At 53.5% G+C, this 22,238-nt stretch overlaps 6 protein-coding genes across 6 annotated transcripts; 3 read left to right on the top strand and 3 right to left on the bottom strand.

Annotated features, from left to right (window-relative positions):
• Positions 1-8,463: 8,463 nt before the first annotated feature.
• IUM83_11453 (Acyl-protein thioesterase 1) lies at positions 8,464-9,357 on the top strand (the record flags this gene model as incomplete). The annotated part of the gene is made up of 3 exons (XM_067936013.1): positions 8,464-8,697; positions 8,800-9,033; positions 9,124-9,357. The coding sequence occupies 3 exons, from the start codon at positions 8,464-8,466 to the stop codon at positions 9,355-9,357; spliced, it is 702 nt and encodes a 233-aa protein (XP_067781774.1).
• Positions 9,358-9,686: 329 nt separating this feature from the next.
• On the top strand, positions 9,687-10,657 carry IUM83_11452 (putative acyl-protein thioesterase; the record flags this gene model as incomplete). Its single annotated transcript, XM_067936012.1, has 5 exons — positions 9,687-9,846; positions 9,921-9,970; positions 10,046-10,135; positions 10,193-10,333; positions 10,412-10,657. The coding sequence occupies 5 exons, from the start codon at positions 9,687-9,689 to the stop codon at positions 10,655-10,657; spliced, it is 687 nt and encodes a 228-aa protein (XP_067781768.1).
• A 1,091-nt stretch (positions 10,658-11,748) lies between these two features.
• IUM83_11451 (Acyl-protein thioesterase 1) lies at positions 11,749-12,793 on the top strand (the record flags this gene model as incomplete). Its single annotated transcript, XM_067936011.1, has 5 exons — positions 11,749-11,986; positions 12,060-12,109; positions 12,187-12,276; positions 12,339-12,479; positions 12,548-12,793. 5 exons carry the CDS (start codon positions 11,749-11,751, stop codon positions 12,791-12,793), a joined length of 765 nt encoding a protein of 254 aa, XP_067781676.1.
• Positions 12,794-16,206: 3,413 nt separating this feature from the next.
• Positions 16,207-17,012, bottom strand: IUM83_11450 (putative chitobiosyldiphosphodolichol beta-mannosyltransferase; the record flags this gene model as incomplete). Its single annotated transcript, XM_067936010.1, has 4 exons — positions 16,207-16,246; positions 16,334-16,617; positions 16,697-16,878; positions 16,949-17,012. The coding sequence occupies 4 exons, from the start codon at positions 17,010-17,012 to the stop codon at positions 16,207-16,209; spliced, it is 570 nt and encodes a 189-aa protein (XP_067781775.1).
• A 159-nt stretch (positions 17,013-17,171) lies between these two features.
• Positions 17,172-19,043, bottom strand: IUM83_11449 (putative chitobiosyldiphosphodolichol beta-mannosyltransferase; the record flags this gene model as incomplete). The annotated part of the gene is made up of 7 exons (XM_067936009.1): positions 17,172-17,237; positions 17,311-17,431; positions 17,512-17,688; positions 17,759-18,087; positions 18,170-18,379; positions 18,458-18,584; positions 18,664-19,043. 7 exons carry the CDS (start codon positions 19,041-19,043, stop codon positions 17,172-17,174), a joined length of 1,410 nt encoding a protein of 469 aa, XP_067781828.1.
• A 309-nt stretch (positions 19,044-19,352) lies between these two features.
• On the bottom strand, positions 19,353-20,519 carry IUM83_11448 (LHY protein; the record flags this gene model as incomplete). Its single annotated transcript, XM_067936008.1, has 1 exon — positions 19,353-20,519. The coding sequence occupies one exon, from the start codon at positions 20,517-20,519 to the stop codon at positions 19,353-19,355; it is 1,167 nt and encodes a 388-aa protein (XP_067781827.1).
• Positions 20,520-22,238: the final 1,719 nt, after the last annotated feature.

Genomic DNA, 22,238 nt, shown 5'->3' with positions numbered 1-22,238 from the left:
AAGATCACGCCCGAGGTGAAGAACGAGATCGACGCCATCGTCAACTATGTTCCGTCGCAGCCGTGGGTGGACCACCTCCAGGACATCCGTCTGAGGCACCTGTAGGTAATTCTCGTAGATGAGAGGGCTATCCTGCAAAGGATGGAAAACAATACACGAGAAAGTTTTAACGTGCACGTAGTAGTAGTAGTAGTAGTAGTAGTAGTAGTAGTAGTAGTAGTAGTAGTAGTAGTAGTAAACGTGATCTCGCGTTCATTACACTAGTTAAGAGTCAACTGGTTGAGCCCCTTGGACCAGCGATTGGTAATAATATCGATCCGTGCTAAAGTACTATTAATAATTCCAGAGAGGATTTTGATCTACTAACTATATCCATATTACTAATTGAGAGCGTCGAAAATGTGATATTCATAAAATAGTTACTAACAGTAAAATCAAACTACTAAAACGCCCTTACCACAGATTCCGCTCGCATTTCCTCATCCGCTCAAACTCTACGTCGTTGTAATGTGATGAAGAATTAGCTGACGCCGGGTTCGCTCGTTGCGGAGAGGGCTCAATACACATGAACTTGTCGAAAAGACTCTTGACAAGCTGTTGAGGAGCAACGGACGTTCCGAGGTTGGGAGGGTTTGTAATGGATGACCAATATCAGCCGAAATCCCGACACCGGGTTCATGACTCACTGTTGCTTGAGTAAGGTTGTCAGATTCTGTGAGAATAGCCTCGTCCACCTCGGTAGCCTGACTCGACCATCCCTTGACTGCTTGCTGGGGAGGGCTTACCGTCCGGTTGATCTTTATTCCTGAAGGTTAGAACGCCCGCTGGTCTGCAAAAGCTACTCATAGAGGTGTCTGCGTTACATGCTAGCAAACCATGGACCCCTAGTAGTGCTAGCCGTACGGTTTGGAAAGCTCAGCCTCACCCCAGAGTTCATTGCTGCAGATATGATGAACAGGATGACCGCAGATGCAACACAGCGCCGTTTCTGTCATATCAGGGAAACAGCAAGCGGCCTTGGAGCACCTCATCGGACCCGGTTGCGACTTCAGGGAGGAAACACAAAATGAGCGGGAGAATACGAGTAGTTCGGCAACCACCCGTTTGCTACCCATTGCGCGCGTCCTTTGAGGATATTGGCCTTGAACTTCAACCTGGAATTTAGTAGGATATTTAGTAGTTCTTTAGTACTAATATCGTGATTTTTTTGGGGAACAGTTAGCCTTCAAAACCGCAATCAAATCAAATCAGATTGTGACTTTTCTTACTAAATGCATGTTAGTACTAAAGGCTATACTTGGAATTTGTACTAATAATATTATTAGTAGCAGTACTATAGTATTAGCGATGTCTAGTACTAATTGTGATTTTACTACCAATCCCTCGCTCCTGGCTATTATAGTAGAACGCTTTCCATGTTCGGCATATTCTGGTCAAAGACTGGGTCTTTTACTGGGACCGGGTATAAACCCAGCGGGATACCCGGTAGATGGTGAAATACCCCTAACTGCGCGGATAAGTGGTGGTTCTCTGAGGAGACACACCTTTCTCGAGTCGGCAAGCATATCGTGATTAAATCGATCTCCCAGCAAATCACGGTTTTTTCAGCGTGTAGCTGTGTGTTCTGCCGATTTACGTAGACTTTTCCATGCCCACATACAAGACAAAGTCAAAATACCAGTGTAAGTGTGTCCAGTGCTGCCTGCACACTGACGAACCCCAGTTAATGATCTCGACCGGTACGCTGGTGACTGGACAGATGCCGAGATGTGTCCTCGCATGCTAGCGGGTTCATATTCGCACCAATTCAAACCATGTCTGTGCATTACCACACCGAGCAAGCAGTATGCCCCCTCATACTTCGCTCAGAACCCGCGCCTCTACGTGTTGATCTCGCTCCCGATCGAACCAGTGCATGCTCGAGTCGATACACTTGGATAAGATCGAAGGGTAGCGAGCGTAAGCGCGTTACAGTTGGCATGGGAGTGCTCAAGTGCAGGAGTTCGTGAAAAGCGTGATATTCAAATTGTTACATTGCCTCTCTTGAGCGATTGATTTGCACACGAAAAACCATAGATTATCCCGAATTACCTAGTCTATTGTAGGTTAATAGGTCCCTCGTGCGATTTGGCATGGTCTCGGGAGGATCTATACTTTATCACCAAAGATGCGATATTTGCCGAGGTGCTGACCAACTCCCTAGATGACCAAGTGTAGCGTTCGCAACGTCCACGTAGCATTTATGATTTTTGATGATGTCTGCCATAGGATTACGACGACGAGCCACAAGATTGTTCCATAACGCGGTACGTTGAACCTGGGGCGAGGGGGTCATGACGTCGACACGGGCATTCCTCAATTGATCCCGTAGCACCGACGACGATGCCGCCAGCAACTCCCGCCACCAAGATGACCTACCGCTTCCTCGGCAACTCGGGCCTGCTCGTGTCCAAGTTCGCGCTCGGCTCCTGGATGTTCCAGGACGACAAGAACACGGTCGACGCCTGGTACGACATGATGAAGACGGCCTTCTCGCACGGCGTCAACCTCTTCGATTCAGCCGAGAACTACGCGCTGGGCAGAGCAGACGAGCTCATGGGGGGAGCCATCAAAAGGGGCATCGACGACGGCGTCTGGAGCCGAGAGGACCTCGTGGTCACGACCAAGATCTTCAGTGGCACCAAGGGCTTCACCAGCGGCACACCCAACAGTCAGGGTCTCAACCGCAAGCACCTGGTTGAAGGCACCCAAGCCTCGTTGGGCCGCATGGGGCTCGAGTACGTCGATGTGATCTTTTGCCACCACCCTGACGCCTTCACCCCCGTCGAAGAGACGGTGCGCGCGATGAACCACATCATCGAGAAGGGCTGGGCGTTCTACTGGGGCACGAGCAACTGGTCGACAAGCGAGATCACGGAGGCGTGTGAGATCGCTGATCGATTGGGGCTGATCCGGCCGATTGTGGAGCAGTCCCAGTATAGCATATTCGAGCGGAATCGAATTGAGTTCGAGCTGGTTGACGTTTTCAAGAAGTACAAGTATGGCGTCACGGCGTGGTCTCCGCTGGCGTTCGGTACTCTGACCGGCAAATACAGCGCGGATATCCCCGAGGGCTCCCGCATGTACACGGACGAAATGCGTAATAGTCTTTGGGGGACGAACTTCAATGAGAGGGTCAAGAAGGCTGACAAACTCAAGCCCATCGCTGCGGAGCTAGGCTGCTCTCTCGCTCAATTGGCTCTCGCCTGGTGCGTTACGAACGAAAACGTGTCGACTGTGATTGTTGGCGCTAGTCGCAAGTCACAGCTGGAGGAAAATCTCGCGGCGCTGGACGTCTTGGACAAAATCACGCCCGAAGTGAAGGCCAAGATCGACGCCATCGCCAACTACGTCCCTACTCACCCCGTGCCTGACCACCTGCGCGAAATCCGCAAGCGCCACTTGTGAAGATTCAAATTTCAGCAGTGCCAGGCCAAAAGATGGAATGTTTATCCGGACTTGATCAACCGCCCGAGAGGTTGTTATTGGTTCCTGTTGCAGAGTAAATTCCGCTGTTTGTCTGTCTAGCTACATATTACACGAAAAAAATGTAAGCCGATCCAGACTACACGAAGCTGTAGAAAAAAAGGTACTACCCATTTTTTTTTTCTTCTAGGTAGTACGCGTTTCCACTGTAGAGGTGAGTGCGTGCTTATCACGAGGTCGGGCAGGTGAAAAAGAACGCCAGGTAGTCATTTGAACTTAGTAAACAGAAAAGATCATTTTGACAACAAAAACATGTTCGTATTTTGGCGTATCATACACCGCATATGAAGCACTTCTGAACTAGGTACAAGATACGGACACCTCTGCAAGTTGTTATATTTGCGAGAAGTCGGCATCTTACTACTAAGTATTTTATAACATGCCTCAGAATTGCTGCAACAGGAAAAAAAGAACGCTCAAGTAAATTCGAGCAAGGCAAGTCCTTCGTCACCTTCTTGACCAGCAATTCCTGCATTTTCGCGTGCTTACCTATTTTTGTTGAGGCTAATTGTTTGTAAACTAACGAAGACCACTTATATGTTAAGAAAAGCGGATCAGTGATCGTGGACATGTAAGTTGGTCTGTATCGCTACTTACCCGTGCATGCACTAGATTTGTATACGGTTCATCTACAGTATTTCAGCCTACGCGAGGTTCTATGTAGTTAAATATACGAAAGACAAATGAGGTGACCTCGTCATTTAAATTTTAATGAGGTGCCTTTGAGCACTAACCAAGTGCAAAGGTAGTTCACTCATTGAAGGTCTCGCCAACACAACAGTCGCATACAACGGAAGGAGAAGCGCATGCTTGGCCTCTCTGTTTCGTGTCCAAAAAGATCGTTGTACGAATTATTATCACGTCTAGCCACAACAACATCATGTTTCAAGCACCAAGCACGAGTACCAAGACGGCCTTCAAGGCTCAAGAAGCATCTACGTCAACGTTGCAATGGCGATTCTAGCCCATGCTAGCTTCCGGCAACGCATCAAATAAGTCCAGCTTACAGAAATATCCAGGACTATAGTTAACTACTAACACAATAGAGATTCTCTGACCCACCAGTCAGAACAACATCTAACATGTATTATGCAGAGCTCACGCATTTAAAAAAATGCAAGTTATAAAGGAAACATGGGGGGAGGGGGGCTGGAGATTCGCAGTTCTCGTGGACTCCAAGTCACTCCAGCCGTCGTGAACAACAAATTTTATACTTATCGTTACTGCCCATGAGAACTGTGATAGACTTATGTGACGAGGCGAATGCCCTTGATGACGATAGGAATCCCGAAAATACCATACCAACTGAAGCCGATTACCGGCAAAATATCTGAATGGCGCATTATTCGTGATATTTCTTCTCTGCATCCAATATTTAAATAACACTAGCCAAGTGCGGCGGTAAATTTAGTTTGGTTGGAACGCTCCGCTCGCTATGCTCCCTCCACTACTGGATCTGGCCTGCCTACGCTTCGCTGCGGCAGTGACGCCCCCGTTCCGCTCGGTTTTGATAAATACAGTCTTTTGCCTGAATAAAGAACAGGTAGAAGCTGATAACCTTCTGTTTCTGATGTTACTGAAGTTGTAGCCACTTGCACTGCTACAAGAAGGGTTGAACTTGTCATTCCGCCAATTAGATGGTATCTACAACGATTCCGCCAATCACAGACCTCAAACCGAGGACATCGACGAAAAGCTGGTATCCATGCATTGCACGCGTAAATGACCTTGGAAGGCGCCAAGATTGATTCACTTCCGCATATTCTCTCTCCAGCAACCATGCCTGTGATACCCACACGAAAAACCCTACAAGGTGGGAATGCTTCGAGGAATTCAGTGGTAGTTACCCGCTGAGACTATTGAGCACTGTTGGCAACACACCGGTCTGCTTAGTAAGGCTTCATTCTCAATTAACATAATTTAGTTTTTTTACTGTTTTCGAGGCTCAGCATTTTGCCTGTATAGTCCGATGACCTTGGGCTTTGAATATATATCAGGTGTTCTTTATTCAGGCAAAAGACTGTATTTCACTGACAGCACGTCGCTCTGATTGATTCTTTCGATTTTAATGTAACCTTCTCTTGGGTCCAGATGATCTTTGATATTATTGATCGTGAGGATATTTCTTTTCGTGCTATGTGTATGGAAACACTAGTACAGTCCAATTTCTACGCGTTACTTCTGAAGTACTAGTACCACTCCGTCTCAAAATTGATGTCCCATCCCACTCTTTTTTTTGTCTCGAAAATGATGTCCTCAAACTGTATTTGATTTAACTATGGTGAGTAGTCTGCTCCCTGTAATGCTGCGACACAATTACGGCTGTTTTGGGGGAGCACTGAAGGCTCAGAGGCAGTCTTCCCTCCCGCTGAAGCTTCGGTGAGGAGGCTTGAACGTGTTGCCTCCTGTATCCTGAATGCACAAGTCCATCGACCCCTGCAGGCTTAAGAACGCGGCATTATTGTCGATGGCGGCAGCTCCCAGTACGCTGCTGTAACGGCATCAATGAACTCATCAAAGTGAGCTCCCGCCTTCGCGGCGTGCTTGAAACCTCCATTGGACTGGGAAAGTAGGAGAATGGGCGGAGCTGGACGCTTGGTTTGAGGACATCTGCGATCTGCCGCCCTGTCCCAGCTCTTAAATCACCTCCGTGGCCATTCATTTCGTCACTCTGCTGTCAAAACTAACCGTGCTGAGTAAATAAGCACACGGTTCAAACCGTGAGAACGCGCCGCGTCGTATTTGCCAAACCGCGCTGCAAAAGACGAAATATTGACAAAACGCGCATGTGTTCTACAACAATGGGACATCAATTTTGAGACGGGTAGTAGTGCACATGCTTACGGCCTACTAGTACGATACTGTCGGCGTGCGATGCGAACAGTGAACCCGATCCTAGCCTATGCAGCAGTACGCTTTTGTGTTACATCATCTGCATGCACTGTCTCGTTTTTGAATGTTATCGTTAGCTGCAGAGTCAATACGGCGAACCGGGTACACACTGTACAGTAATCTAAGAACGCAAAATTTGATGTCATTGGCACTGTTGTACATTCGCAGTCAACGCGCCCACACGTTTTCAAATCAGTTCAATATGCGCACTACCTGTTTACTTCCGGAAGGGCTTTAAACGTTCAATCCTATGGGCGTTTGTGAACCGCTCTTTACTCTATCTAACGTCCACCTCCTCAAGCAATGGTTATCCACCATTGCGGAATTTACCGCGCACTGCTCACTCCATTTCGCCATCTTCCGCTAACCATGACGGTTGTCTTCACCGTCGCCACTGCACTCATCGCGCTCGGTGCGATCAACGTCGAAGCTGAGCACGTTGAACGATCCCTTATCTTGGGCGGAGGAAAGGTCCCGGTCGGTTCCAAGACGTACATGGTTGGCCTCAGGACAACCGCTGAAGGAGACACGTTCTGTGGTGGTGCTCTCATCAGTCCCACCCACGTGCTTACCACTGCGTCATGCACGGCATACGAGGAGGGCTCGTCCATCCCCCACTGGGCTGCAGTGGGCACGCACTACATCAACGGCGCGAAAGATGGCGAGCGGATCAAGATCGTGTCGACCAAGAACCACACACTATACAACTCGAGCAGTTTCTCGTACAATTTCGCTGTGTTGACACTTGAGAATCCAAGCAAGTTCGCCCCCGTCAAGCTCCCTAAGGCGGATGGCTCGGACATTTTCCCGCGCGTGTGGTCGAAGGTTATGGGCTGGGGTGATACCAGCTACCCGAACGGCAAACCCTCCGACGAGCTGCAGAGCGTTGACTTGAGGGTCTGGGGCGACAACGCCTGCGAAAACAAGTTCCTCGTGGACAAGTCGTCGTTGTGTGCTGGTGGTGATGCTGGCAAAGATTCTTGCATTGGCGATACTGGTGATCCGCTGATCAAGGAAAACGGCCGCGGTGACGCTGACGACATTGTCATCGGTTTGTCGGGCTGGGGAGCTGGTTGCGGTGACAAAGGCATCCCTGCTGTGTATTCTCGCGTGTCGGCTGGTATTGAGTGGATCAACTCTATCATCAAGGCATAAGGACATGTTGGTTGCTTGGGGCACTTCGCGTTCGAATGCGTTCGTGTTCTTTTCGCCCTTAGTTCGCGTTCGAGCAAGGTTGGCCCATAACAAATATTTGCTCGATGAATCACTAGGGGAAAACATTATTGTGAAAACCACTTCGTTCTCACATTTTGCTTGTAAATTCATTGATCGATTTGCAAAACGATTGCGAGCTCCAACCACCTCGGACTATCCTGATAATTCGACGATTTACGCAAGGACGATATAGATGCACTTGAAGCCGGATACCCACCCACCTTATCGTGCTGCATAATATCCATATCTGTATATTATTAACAGATAGACATGTTAGTCGGTTCTCACAATGCAGGATCCAATAGGGTCATCTAACCCCATTTGCCGAAAAATGCCGTTTTCGCTGAAAATGTGTGCAAGCCACAATAATAATACTTGAAGATCTCGTCGCGCTGTCAACTTTGGCTCTCCATGCTTCCAAAGCTCTGCTGAAATATGATCTAAGGACAACGGAACGTGTGATCTACTATTACTTCACACTACATAGTTTCGATCAAGGGCGTGCCGTGGCGAGTATGCAAACAAAATCAGTGTGCACGAACGGATAGCGAGGTAGAATGGCTAGCTCTATGTTCTCTCAAGTTTACTTGTTGTACTGCTTACGACGAGCTCCGTTTCGAGTGCGCCGGAGCGTGAACCGGTTTGATTTCGGGGTAGCTCCACTTAATCAAGGTTAATTGCAGCAATAATGGTGTATACTCCAGGATCCGATACCGTATACCTACAATAATGGTGTATACTCGATTCGATCCATCGAAATCGTTGACCACCTAACGTTAAATGCTCGCCCAGTGCCTCACGCCTGCCCGCCGCCCCTTCGCCCGCCTGAGCATGAGCCGCCTGAGCACGAGCCGCATGACGACGGACGCGGACAACAACATCGTGCTGTCGCCCGAGAAGCCCTCGGCCGCTGTGGTTTTCCTGCACGGACTGGGAGACACGGGCCACGGCTGGAGCGACGCCATGGCCATGCTGGCCAAGGGCCTGCCGCACATCAAGTTCGTGCTGCCCACGGCCGCGTCCATGCCCGTGACTCTCAACATGGGCATGCGCATGCCCGCCTGGGTGCGTAGTACTCTAACTTGCTAAAACTTTGTGGCTGTTGGGGTCGGAGAAAATTAAGGAATGAATCTAATAGGCATGTGTATACTTGTGTATACCGAATAGTACGACATCAAGTCGCTCGCGCGCGTGAACGGAGACAACGCCGACGGCATCGACGCCTCTCGCGACCGCGTTTTGAGTATCATCGAGAAGGAGGTGGCGGCGGGCATCCCGCTGTCTCGCATCGTGCTCGGTGGCTTCAGTCAGGGCGCGGCCTTGTCGCTGTTCTCGGGATACCAGGGCAAGACGGTGCTGGGCGGGATCGTCGCCATGTCGGGATACCTGCCTCGCTCCGGCGTACGTCGAGGGGTTTTCGAGATGGTTGAGGTTGTCTTTTTTGAATTGGGGATCTGACGTTTTTTTTTTTTTTTTTTTTTTTTGAGACAGTCGTTCCAGTTCGCACCCGAGACGGCGGACGTGCCGCTGCTCATGTGCCACGGCGAGCAGGATCCGGTAGTGCGCTTCGATTACGGCAAGATGTCCAAGGAGAAACTGGAGGCGGCGGGCGTCAAGGACGTCGAGTTCCACACGTACCCAGACATGGAGCACGGCGCCTGTATGGAGGAGCTGGATGACGTCACCAAGTGGCTGCAGCGCGTGGTCCCCGAGACTCAGAACTAAGCATGGCAAGCACAGCAAGAGACATCCGTGTCGCCCACATTGCGGCAGACTGAACAAATACACTCGTGTATCCATTGCTGAGCTCTGGTTGTACCGTGGGCAAATCCTGATACTTCTAGCACGGGCTAACGTCACTTGCGAGCTGCGCCGCAGGTTTGCATCATCCCCCTACGTAGCGTGGCTCGCAAACACCGCCGCGAAATCTGCTTTACACGCTGCCGCTGCAAAGGATTCCGTTCACTCCGACAGTTCGCTGGACGATGCGGCTCCTCTGCGCATTCCTCAATTTGCTCCTCGTCGCGATTGTGTCCAGCGCCTGCAGCTCCAAGATGGTCGTCGACAAGCAGAACACCGTCGTCTACAACAACGAGAACCCCAGCGCGGTCGTGTTTTTCCTGCACGGACTCGGAGACACGGCGCACGGCTGGGCTGAATCGTTCCGCAGCGTCGCCAAGGACATGCCGCACGTCAAGTTTGTGCTTCCCACCGGTGCGTCGATGCTTTCATGTTCGTTAATTCTTGTCGACTTTTGATCCTGACGGTGTTGGCATTGTGTCGTGTAGCTGCTCCTCGACCGGTGACGATTGCAAACGGCCGAGAGATCCCTGCCTGGGTAGGGGTCGTTGGCTCTGTTGGTGAGGGACGCAAAGCACTAACACCAAGCTGCTATGTTTTTGGTGAATTTCAGTACGACATTGAAGCGTTCGTGGGCGGCGCGGGGTATGCTGCGGGTATCGAGGACACTCGCGATGCGCTTCAGTCCATGATCGCCCAGGAGGTGAGAATTTTGGTCTCCATTTCCAACATTTCCCCTAACCTGGTGGGTATTTTGCAGGTTGAGAAGGGTATCCCTCGCTCGCGTATCGTTGTGGGCGGCTTCAGCCAGGGTGGTGCTGTGTCGTACTTCACGGGCTTCCAGACGAAACAGCCGGTCGGCGGCATCATGGTGCTTTCGTCCTTCATCCCGCGTGAGAAGGTATGTGCTCATCCTTATGTTTCTCGATGGCGACGAAATTGAAAGTTAACATGATGCTCCCTGGTTAAAAACATGTAGGAGTTCGAGTTCGCCCCCGAGACAGCGAATGTGCCTCTGCTCATTTGCCACGGTGATGCAGACTCACGTGCTCGCTATGAATGGGCCGTCAAGTCGAAGCAGCGTCTGGCGGATGCTGGCGTCAAGGACATCACGTTCCACACGTACCCCAACATGGAGCACACCTCGTCTCCCCAGGAGATCAAAGACGTTCAAGCCTGGTTGACTCGCGTGCTACCAGCTGCGACGTCAAAGCAGGAGCTATAATATTCAGCGCACCGGAGCATCATTAACCTCGTGCAATAAACTGCTGTGAAGCAAAGTCACTGTTAACTTGTCAACCGATCATTATCCGATTGATTGTGATACGACCGCGTCGTTAGCTGTGAGCTGCATCACCATAGCGTTCATATACGCACATTCTGTAAAGCTGATGCGCTACATGGGAGAATTAAGAGCTCACAATTCAGTGAGATAATTGTGTGATGATGATCGAGCCCATAAAATGTGGTGGAAACACAGGCAACGTTGTTAATCCGTTTAGCACCAGCTGCGCGGGTGAAATCGACGAAATTACCGAACGTGCGTCGGGAAGAGAGAGCTTTAGTACAGCACAACGATGTTGACCAGCTTTTGGCACGTAAATGATAAGGGAACGATGCATCGTTAGCTTCAAATCAACACCCATGAATTGGAGAATCAAACAATTTTAGATGGAAGTATGAAAGTCGAACCCGACTTTTCATACGAACTTGGACCACACGTCGTCTTCGCAGGAGATCAAAGACATCCGAGCGTGGCTGGCTCGCGTACTGCCAGCTGCACCTATGCAAAAACTATGAAAAAAGTTTGGAGCAAGATGGTGCTTGCGAAACAAAATAGCAGACCACGAATCCTCGATAGTTTCGCTCCCGCCGAATCAATTGCACACGGTGTAAGCACGACACGAAAAAACAAATCAATTTGTCCAACAACCGAAACTAAAACAAAATCGAGGAATTTGGATATCAGCCTCAAGGCAACTCAATCTAGCGAACGTCTATGCATTCGAGAAAACTGCCACCGTCGTCACCAAGGTGGAATGTACAAAATTTTGATTTGCCTCACAAAGGCACAACGACGTAGCCTAGATAGTTATGAGTATTGTACAACTCGCACAAGAGGTGTCAATGAGCAAATTAACGTTATGTGGAGTCGATGCAGCGGTTTTCGACAACATTTGTTCACCGGGAGGACGTGGCCGACGTGAGACGAGCACAAGTTCGAAGGTGGACTCGACAGTTTTAAATCCTAGGGGACAAGCATCGATTGCATAATCACTTGTGCGGCCTCCGTTCATTTGGACAGCTCACTCGAAAATGAGGTTCCTGTGCTCATTCCTCGAACTGCTCTTTGTCATCAGCGTCAGCGTCTGCAGCTTCAGCTCTACCACCAGCATGGTTATCGATAAGCTCAACACCATCGTCCACAACGGCAAGAACCCTAGTGCGGTGGTGTTTTTCCTTCACGGGTTCGGAGACACGGCGCACGGCTGGGCTAGCACATTCCGCAGAGTCGCCAAGGACATGCCGCACGTCAAGTTCGTGCTCCCCACCGGTAGGTGGCGAAATCGCTGGATAGAGAGGGCTACCGGTAATGCTAACGACTTGCTGTACTTGATGTTGTTTAGCTGCTCTTCGCCCGGTAACGATCATGAATGGCAGAGAAGTTCCTGCCTGGGTATGAAGAGCTGCCCCGGAAGAAATTTAGACAGAACCTGTACTAATAGTATTTGTGTGTTGGTGCTGTGTTTTCAGTTCGACGTCGCGGCTGTTGGCGGAAGTGCCGGCCAAGCTGTGGGCCTCGACGAGACTCGTGATGCTCTGCAGGCTATGATCGATCAGGAGGTAGAAATGCCGCTGCATATAGCATTCTCAGGATAAATCTTACTTCTTTTTTTTACGTTCAGGTGGAAACAGGTATCCCCCGCTCGCGCATCGTTGTGGGCGGTTTCAGTCAGGGCGGTGCTGTGTCCTACTTCACGGGCTTTCAGACAAAGCAGCCGCTCGGAGGCGTCATGATTCTCTCTTCTTTCATCCCCCGCGAGAAGGTTTGGAATCGTTTTCAGGAGGTTGAATAGGACTGAAATCTGACACTATTGTTACTGTTGACAACCAGGACTTCCGATTTACCTCTGAGACGACAGGAGACCCTGTTCTAATTTGCCACGGCGACGCGGACTCTCGTATCAGCTATGAGTTGGCTTTGAAAGCGAAGCAGCGTCTGGCTGACGCTAGCGTCAAGTATGTCACGTTCCACACGTACCCGAACACTGACCACTCTTCGTCCTCCCACGAAATTGAAGACATCCGGGAGTGGCTGGATCGCGTGCTGCCAGCCACAACACCAAAGCAGGAACTGTGAGTTGCGTCGATGTGCATCGTTGTTGTCTTCCACAATGCTCGAAGTAGCTCTGTTCTGCTAATACTTGACATTTTATTGGGAAATCAAAATCATGAACACTCATCCAAATTTCTAGATTGTGAGGGTGCTCGTGGAGGTCTCTAGAACCGGTGCCCTACCAATTGCCTCACTGTTAAGTATCACTTTATGTTCTGAGCAAGTGGACGAAGTGATGCAGACAGCATCCAACGCAATTCAACAACTTAACCGTGTTGCTATGCTCTTAATAAGACGAACATGGGAGGAGCGAGCAAGAAAGGCATAGAGACAGGTATAAAGTGGCGCTCGAGTCCATTCAACTCAGCTCCCAGGCATCATTTTGTTCAGTCTGCACTTGTTCGTCATGCATCAACCCCTTCCTCTCTCTTTTTAAAGATGTCTGCCACGCAGAGTTGCCAATGCGTCTTGTCGAGGAATGGTTGGCACGAAGTGGACGATTGCGTCGATTTTCACCTTCACCTCAGGCGTGAGCTTGCTGACAAAGTCAAGCGCCTTGAGGTTCTCCTCCAGTTGCTCTGGGCGACTCGCACCAATCATGACAGTCGACACGTTCTCGTTCGAGACGCACCAGGCGAGAGCAAGCTGCGGCAGGGTGCATCCAAGCTCCGTCGCGATCAGTTTAATCGTGTCAGCCATTCGTACGCGCTCCTCAAAGCTGGGAACCAGCTGCATATCCTTGAACGCAGGCGTGGCAAAACGCGAGTCCGAAGGTCTTCCAATGCTGTACTTGCCAGACAACACTCCAAACGACAGCGGAGACCACGTTGTGAGACCCAGCTTGTACTTCTTGTACAGGCCGCCGAACTCGAACTCCACTTTGTTGCGGTCGAACATGCTGTACTGAGCCTGCTCAACGATCGGACGGATCAATCCGAGACGGTCGGCGATCTCGCAGGCTTCTTGGATGTCCGAAGCGAGCCACTCGCTAGTTCCCCAATAGTAAGCCCAGCCCTGTTGGATGATGAAGTTCATGGCACGTACGGTCTCTTCAATTGGCGTGTATGGCTCCGAGCGATGGCAGAAGACGACGTCGACATTATCGAGCTGAAGACGACGCAGTGATGCCTTCAAACCCTCGATGATGTGCTTCCGGCTCACACCTTGGTCATTGGGACCCGCGCCCATGAAACCCTTGGTGCCAGCGAAGATTTTAGTGGTGATCACCAAGTCCTCACGACTCCACACGCCATCTTCGATGCCCCTCTTGATAGCAAGACCCGTGAGCTCCTCGGAGTGGCCGTCAGCATAGTTTTCAGCGTTGTCGAAGAAGTTGACCCCGTGCTTGAAGGCGGTGGTCATCATTTTGTACCAGTTGTCGGCCGTGTACCTTGACTCGGTCGTATCGTAGAACATCCAGGCCCCCAGGGAGAGCTTTGACACGAGCAACCCCGAGTCTCCAAGGGAGCGGTACGTCATTTTGGAGTCACCCATTACGATATTTCGCGTTATCTGTGTTAGTTCTTGTTTAAAGTGAAGAAAAACGAAAAGTGAGTTCTCAGATCGAAGGGGAGAAGTAATATCCACTTGGTCCAGACTACACCTGCCCCGCAATCAAGTTTGATTGTGCGCCGAGACCCTGGCGCACAATCTAAGTAACCGCGTCAACAATCAATGTGGAAGCCAAGGAGTGATCAGGATGAAAGGAAATTTATTTGCACGTCATCGTGGTAGTTGTTCCAGTTCAGTCAACTGCATTCATCAATTGATTCACTTCTCAAGTCGTGTCAAGAACGGTTGCAACCTGTTCATTAGCATGACCGAAACGACAATGCTATAGAACCGATAGTTGGCCCACCTCATTAGTTTGACGACACCTCGTGCCGATAGCCTACAGGTGTCTTCCTCGAATCTTCGCAAGCACGTCAAGCTCCGGAATGATCGGCGAAAACGCGAACACAGCATCAATGTTCATCTTGACCTCGGGTGTCATTTTGTCAACAATGTCCAGCGCCTTCAGGTTCTCATGCAGTTGCTTTGGGCTCGAAGCACCGATCAACACTGTCGACACGTTCGCATTGGAAGCACACCACGCGGTTGCAAGCTGTGGCACAGTGCATCCCAACTCCGTAGCGACGGATTTAAGCTTGTCCGCAATCTCCACGCGCTCAATGAAGCTAGGCACGAGCTGGCGGGCAGCAAACGCTTTGTCCGAGAATCGAGAGCCTTCCGGGATTCCAGCGCTGTACTTGCCCGACAATGTCCCGTATGCGAGGGGGGCCCACGTCGTGAGACCCAACTTGTACTTCTTGTACAAGTCGACGAACTCGAACTCCACCTTGTTGCGCTCGAAGATGTTGTACTGCGGTTGCTCGACGATGGGGCGGATCAGTCCGAGGCGGTCGGCGATTTCGCACGCTTCCTGGATGTCGGACGGGAGCCACTGGCTTGTTCCCCAGTAGAACGCCCAGCCTTGCTTGATCACGTAGTTCATGGCTCTCACCGTTTCCTCGATTGGCGTGTAGGGCTCCGGGCGGTGGCAATAGATGACATCGACGTAGTCCAGCTGAAGGCGGCGCAGCGAGGCCTTCGTGCCTTCCACAATGTGCTTGCGACCGATGCCTTGCTCGTTCGGACCGCACACCAAGTAGCCCTTGGACCCGAGGAACAACTTTGTCGTGATCACAAGGTCTTCGCGTGTCCAAATGCCATCGGTGATGCCTCTCTTGATCGCTCCGCCCATGTTTGTCTCGGCCAGACCATTGCCGTACGACTCCGAGTTATCAAAGAAATTCACGCCATGCTCGAACGCTGTCTTCATCATGTCGTACCACGCATCCACGGTGTACTTGTCGTCGTGGAACATCCACGAGCCTAGCCCGAGCCTGGACACCAGCAGACCAGAATCACCGAGGAAGCGGTACGTCATCTTAGTGGGGATAACCATTCTAAAGACCTCGGTGGGTGTCCGGTGAAACGTAGGAGCGGGAGAAAATTGAGGAGTGAGAGGCAAAGTGAAGCAGTTTTGACGCTGTTGATGCAGTGGGAAGACCCGCGTAATCGCACATGGAGATCCAGGATGCATGTACACACACGTACCCAGAATCATTGGCGTTCACGTCCAGCGTCAACTCCTTGTGCAACTGCACCGATGAATACCAATGCCTACTTGTGGGTCGAGTCACTTGTGAGAACCGCGCAATCTATCCGATTGTGCGCCAAGCTCAATGAAGTCGGCCGCATCAACCGACAGTGCACACAACACGAAGAAATGACCGCCATGCTGGCAAACGCTCGATCCATTAACAACGTTCTGTCAGCCGAGACACGAAAAATCAATGGGAAGTGTGGCATGGAGTATCAAAAGAAAAGGTAAAAAGCAGTGCTGAGAAGGGAGAGCTACACCGTCACGACGCAAGGACTACCCGGTAGTCCAACTACTTCTGCCCGCCCACGACGGGCTTGACGTTGTTGAGGCTGCAGCAAATACCACAAACGGCACAAAACCACACACAGAACGTTAGCCCAGCCCCCTCTCACGTCCTCCGGCGCCGTGCCACGTACTTGATGGTGATGCGGAGGTTGCTGCCCTTGGGCACGTCGAACTTCTTGGGGTGCGTGCGGAAGTGGTTGATGATGTTGGACACGTCGAGGCCGCCGCCGTGCTGGGGCTTCTGGCCGCCCTTCCGGAGCTGCTGCTGCTTCTGGCGCGCCGCCGACGTCTTGTGCGGCCGCAGCTGCACCGTGGGCTTCCGGCCCTTCTTGGCCGCCAGCACCAGGCCCGGCCGCCGCTTGTTGATCACCGACTGGCGCTTGGCCGACGCCACGGCCGCGTTGGCCTTGGCTCGCTGTCCACAGAGAGAGAGAGAGAGAGAGAGAGAGCGTGAGAACCGTGTGCTGGGTCTGCACTGCTGCTGGGCCACGTACGGCGGCCTTGGAGACGGGCACGAGCACCGTCTTCTTGACGTTCTGCTGCTTGTGGGTGGGCGCCTTCTTCTGCGTCTTCTGCGCCTTCTTGGGCTGCTGCTTCTGCTGCTTCTTGGGCTTCTGGTCGTCTGCGGCCTTGGGCTTGGGCTTGTGCTGCTTCTTGGCCTTCTGGATGAGCGTGTCTGGCCAGTGGAGAGGGTTAGCGCGGCGGTGGCAAGCTCCAGAGGGGGCGGGAGCAGGTGCGGGGGGTACCGAGGGGCAGCGACAGCTTCTCCTCCGGGGAGATGCCGAGCGAGAAGCCTCCAGGCGTCGCCATTATTCTGTTCTGGAGCTGCTGGAAGGCCTGGAGGTTTTTGTATGGAAGATTCGGAAATGAGATGTGAGAGGGTTTTCTAAATTGGGGGTGGACGTGAGATGGCTACATTTCTTGTTTACGGGACTCTTACGGATGGATTCGTCTGCCAGGTGGACGTTTCTAGCGGAGACGCAGCTGGAGCTTGAAGAGCGGCGCGGCCACGCGGTTCCAGTTCTCCGGCCAGTGCTGTGGTGGATTGAGAGGACAGTTAGTTGGGTTGGGGACAGAGGAGGACGAGGTGGAGCGGCGAGAAGCGTACCTCCACGGTCTTCAAGGACGCTCGGAGACGGTTGAGCAGAGCCGTGTCGGTTGGGTAGCCCCTGAGCAGCGAGAAGAGCTGGGTCGAGAGCTGCTCCGACGAGTCGAATACGAGGCCGTTCCTGTTGTAGGCATGCAGAGCACGGTGAGCATTCCACTTTTCTCCTTCCCTCTTGATAATTCGAGCTCGCGCACAACGTACTTGTCGTGCTTCACGAGTTCATCCAGACACTTGAAGCCGATGGCGCATACAGGGAGACCGCAGCCGAACATGTCCAGCACCTTCATCGGCAGGTCCAGGCCGGACGATGAGGTGTGTAAGCACACACCCAGGTCAGCACTGCCCAACACATGCGGGTAGTCGCTTGCCTCCAGCCACCTGAGCAAATAATTATACAGTGAGAACTGCGGTCACCTCGTTTAAGATGCCAGAGTTATGGCATGCGTACATCGTAGCAATACGGATGCGCTTGAAGGCAAGCTGCCTGATCTTCTCGAGGTACATTTCCTTCTGCGGCCCCTTGCCCGTCACCACCACGAGCAGATTCGGAAACTCGGACACGCTGAGCGAGGACGTCCGCTTGTCCAAGAGCTCCAGTGCCGTGAGAAGAATACCAAAGTCCTCGTCTGCAGTCCAGCTCGTGGAGCTAATGATCATTGCAGGTCGGTTCTCACGGGGTAGCACCACAGACTTGCCCTTCTTGCCATTAGGCCCATGAGTTTTGCGCGTGAGCAGCGTTTCCTCCAGATTAGACGGATTTCCGCCCCACGTCACCAACTAACAAAACCACAGAAAATCCCCACGGTCAACTTCCGCCTGGCATAACTACCGGCACGAATCCCTTCCCACCAAAACTTACATCGTTGCAGTGCTCGAGCTGGTCGCCGACACGCGCGAAGAGCTCATGCTGCGTTTCAATCGACGTCGGTTTGAAGAAGAGTGGGGGCTTGTCGTGCAGCACCGTGGCCTCTATCTGCCAGGTCTCTCTCAGCCATGTCTGCATCACGTGCGTCACGCACAAGTTGGCGTCCGCCTTGCGTCCAAACACTCGCTCTACCCACTTGGCGATCTGTCCACCAGGAGACAGCAGTCCTCCAGTCAGTCCTCCCCCGCCAAAAAAGCCACTACTCCCTCTCCCGCAGCTCACCTTGACGAGCGGGTGTCCACCGCCGAGCGACAGCGCCAACAAGCTGTATCCTAGATTGTGCCAGTCGATGACGAACTTAGCTCCCTTCAGGCGGCAGCAGAGCCACACCACGACGAAGGTCGGGATCCTGCAAGCACATCGTCCACAAAGTGTCCACATGGGCATAAGTCACAAAGCTGACACCTACGTCCGCTGGACGGCCTTACGTCGGCGGGTTCTGCAGCAGCACGAGGTCCAGGCTGCCGACGGAGACCAGCAGCAGCCAGAGCAGCTGCAGCAGCTGCAGCAGCACCTTGACGGGCGCCAGCAGCGGGAACAGCTTGCGCGGCAGCCGCTGCAGCCGCGGCGTGAAGGTCAGCAGCTCCAGGTTGGGCTGGCGCGCCACGTCGGGCACGCACGTCTCGCCCGCGTAGCCCAGCAGGGTCACGCGCAGGCTCGGCGACATGCGCGCCAGCGACAGCGCGTGGTACTGCATGCGCGGGCTGCGGCCCACGTCGCCCAGCACCATCACCACGGCGTGGCGCGCGGCCTCGCGGCGGGCAGCGGGCGGCTTCCTGGCCGCCGGACGGCGCCGCGTTGGCGCCATGATGCAGCAGGAGGAGCGCAGGTCGAGGAGTGCGAGTGATCAGGCGACGTGTATTACGTGGCACCAATTTCTGCCAATTACAACTGGTTATTGGGGCAGATGGCTACATTGTACATGTAGACGAAAGCTGAGGAAGGTTGTGCCAGTTGTGCAGGCCATTGCGTGTATGTGTGTGTATGTGTGTGTGTTTCCATTTTCATTCGTTATGGTGTGGACTTATAGAATTGTACGTAGGATAGGCAGGTCGATAGGTAGTATACAGCTCCACTCACGGACGCGACGGGACGGACATTCAGCTTCACTTCAACTTCAGGCGGCGCTGCGGTACAGCAGCTTGTTCATGGACGGCAGCGAGTCGGCGTCGGGTGACGTTGCTGCTGCTGCTGAGGAGGAGGAGGGGGAGGTGGCGGCGGGTTGGTGTCCGCCGTCGTCCATCTGCAGCTGCGTCAGCTGGAGCGACGCTGTGGTCGACGTGGGGGACGCCAGCGGCCACTGCCGGCCGTCCTCGGACGTCCACTGCTGCGTCCACTCCTTGCTCAGGGCGGGTCCTCCCGAGGGGGACGCTGCGGGCGAGTACATGCCCGTGTACACCTTGGGCGGCTTGGCGTCGTACGTGGTCTGCGGGTATCTGGCTTGGACGGCCGCCGCGTAGGTCGGGGACGTCGTGGCCGCCACCTCGTCCTTGAAGCGCTTGAGGCTCTGCCTGGGGCTGGTGCCGGCCGACGCCAGCCGCTTGCGCGGCGACAGCGTGACGGACAGTGACGCGACGCTAGGGCCGCTCTGGGCCGTGGGCGTGACGTTCGCGCCCTGCGCCACGAGGCGCGCGCGCTCCTTCTGGATCTGCACCTCGAAGTAGGGCATGGTCTGGTTGAGCCTGGCCAGCTTGGTGAAGAACTTCTGCGCGTGGGTGCGCACCTGCGTGGACGTGCGCGTGCCGATGAGCCGCGCGATCTCGCCCCACGCGGGGCCCTGGAACATCTCGAGCCCCTTGAGGAACCACTGGTGCTCCTCGCTGTTCCAGCGGCCGATGGCGATCTGCTTGTTGCGGCGCAGAACCGTCTCCTTCTGCTGCTCCTGCTCGCGGGCGCGGGCGTACAGCTCCGTCTCGGGCGGGGCCATGACCAGCGGCCGCGGGTAGCTCTGGCTGGGGATGAACTGGCTGGGGCGGGCCACCGTAGGGGCGTCACCCGACCACACGTAGGGCGGCGTCGGCGCCGGCACGGACGAGTACATGGGCGAGGAGGCGTAGACGATGCGCTGGGCCTGTGTAGGGCTGGAGGCGGCCGAGTATTCGACACCGTTGGCGCCGTCCTGCAGCCAGCCACTCTGCGGCTGCGAGTGGGCTACGGGGGACTGTTGCTGCTGCTGCGAGTCCTGTTGCAGAGGGAACCAGCCCGTCTGGGACTGTGGTGGCGGCGACGCGCGCTCCGGGTAGGCGGGCTGCTGCCAGGCCGGGCGGTCGAAGCCGGGGTGCATGGCTGGCTCAGTGGCTGGCTGGGGTCGAGGCGGCGAGTCGAATTCGCGAATGAGCTTGGGTGCAGGCGGCGCTGTTCTTCTCCTCGCTCGGCTGGGTTCCTGCTCCTCCCCCTTGGCCCTTCTCCATGACAAGGCTTGGCGTTCCATTTTCCGAGCCGAAACGGCTGCGGCGAGTTCGGCCAGGGGAACGTGCGGCGGCGCTGGCGGGGATCTTTGGCCCGCGCTGCTGCCAGCCCGCGGTGGCCGCACGCGCGGCGTCCTCCGCGGCCACGGACGTCGAAGGACTCCGCGTGGGACGCGGGATCCAACTGGCGCGCTTGCCTGCAGTCGGGCGCCACCCGCCAAGCAGGCCTTGTGCGACGCCCGACTCGCACCATCAAGCCCCTCCCTGCGCCAGCAGCAGACGGCCGAATGCAGGCGTTTGGCGTCTGCAATGCGGCGCCGGCGCATCGCATCCGATGCGCCGCTGGCAGGCAAGTTGACAGCCTGCTGCTGCTGCCGGCGTTGACAGGCGTGTCGAACGGTCGGGCGTCCCCCAGGCAAAGATACGCCCTTGAAGCGAAAGATCGCGACGATCCTGAGTCAGAGCTCCTGTGGCTGCCCGCCATTCGTCAGCGCGGCGTAGTTGCCGTTGGCCGTGCTGCTTGCTTGCTGCTGCTGCTCGCCCCAGGGTGCGACACCGAAGAGGTGTCTCAATCCGTGCAGAGCGCGCACCCACGCGGCTTGCTCCACGCGCTGCCCACCGAGCCTCCGGCGATCTCGTCAACGACGCTCGTTGACAAGATCGGGATCCAATCGTGGTGCTTGGTCGGTAGCCGGCAGCTTCAACGTGGTTCTTTCTCGCTGATCGTCACGGCACCACATCAGCGGCAAGATGCCGCCAGCAACTCCCTCACCCCGCGGAAGCACACGGTTCTAAGTACTGTCAAAACTGCATTAGTGCCCCATCTATGAATACTTAAAACCCTTGCGATAACAGTGCTTCAAATTCCAAAAACACCAGGTATGAATAGTAATAACTCTTCAGAATAAACTATGCTATTATTTCAAGGAGGGCTCGTCATTTGCGCTACTGGTTTGAATTGGATAGGATGGATAATATGAAAGTGGCGCTATGGTGCGTGGCCCCCGGTGATTGCCTCGATTGGTAAGATGAAATCACTTGTGCATGACCGTCATGGTGAGCTGCGGCTGAGGAAGTTGGCAGGAAAGCGGTGCTTTCCTGCCCATCAACTCCTTCTTGATTACAAGTGGCTCGTAAATTTGCCGCTCGTTGAGTGCACGATCTTCCTCTATGTTCGGAGATTCTCGTTCTCCTTGGCCAGCGCCATCGTGTCGTGGCTGGAGCAGGGCGTGTCACCAGTTTCTGTGGTACTTCTTGTACTTGTTTAGATAAATTGGGACTGGGTGTATTGATGCAGCTTTAAGCAAGGCAATAACTTTCTTCTGCATATGATTCTAGTAGCTGTAAGTTGAATGGTGAGCGTGCGCTAGCTCCTACTAGCCAGCCATGTCCTCTTTGTAGTCCTCTCATATCGGAGCGCATCACAGGTGCGCGCGTCGCAGGTTCACACGTTACAGATTGCTCTGTTGACAGCATGGTTGCGAGATGGGGGGTTCGAATTGGGAATTGGGAATAAACCATTTATTCCACCTATCCACCCCACCCCAAGTCGTCCAAGGTCGGGTTTTGTGGAATATTCATAAAACCCCATCCAT

This window comes from Phytophthora cinnamomi, assembly GCF_018691715.1.
Source record: "Phytophthora cinnamomi strain GKB4 chromosome Unknown Contig114, whole genome shotgun sequence".
NCBI classification, from domain to species: domain Eukaryota; phylum Oomycota; class Peronosporomycetes; order Peronosporales; family Peronosporaceae; genus Phytophthora; species Phytophthora cinnamomi.
This window is presented reverse-complemented; position numbering and strand designations above follow the sequence as displayed.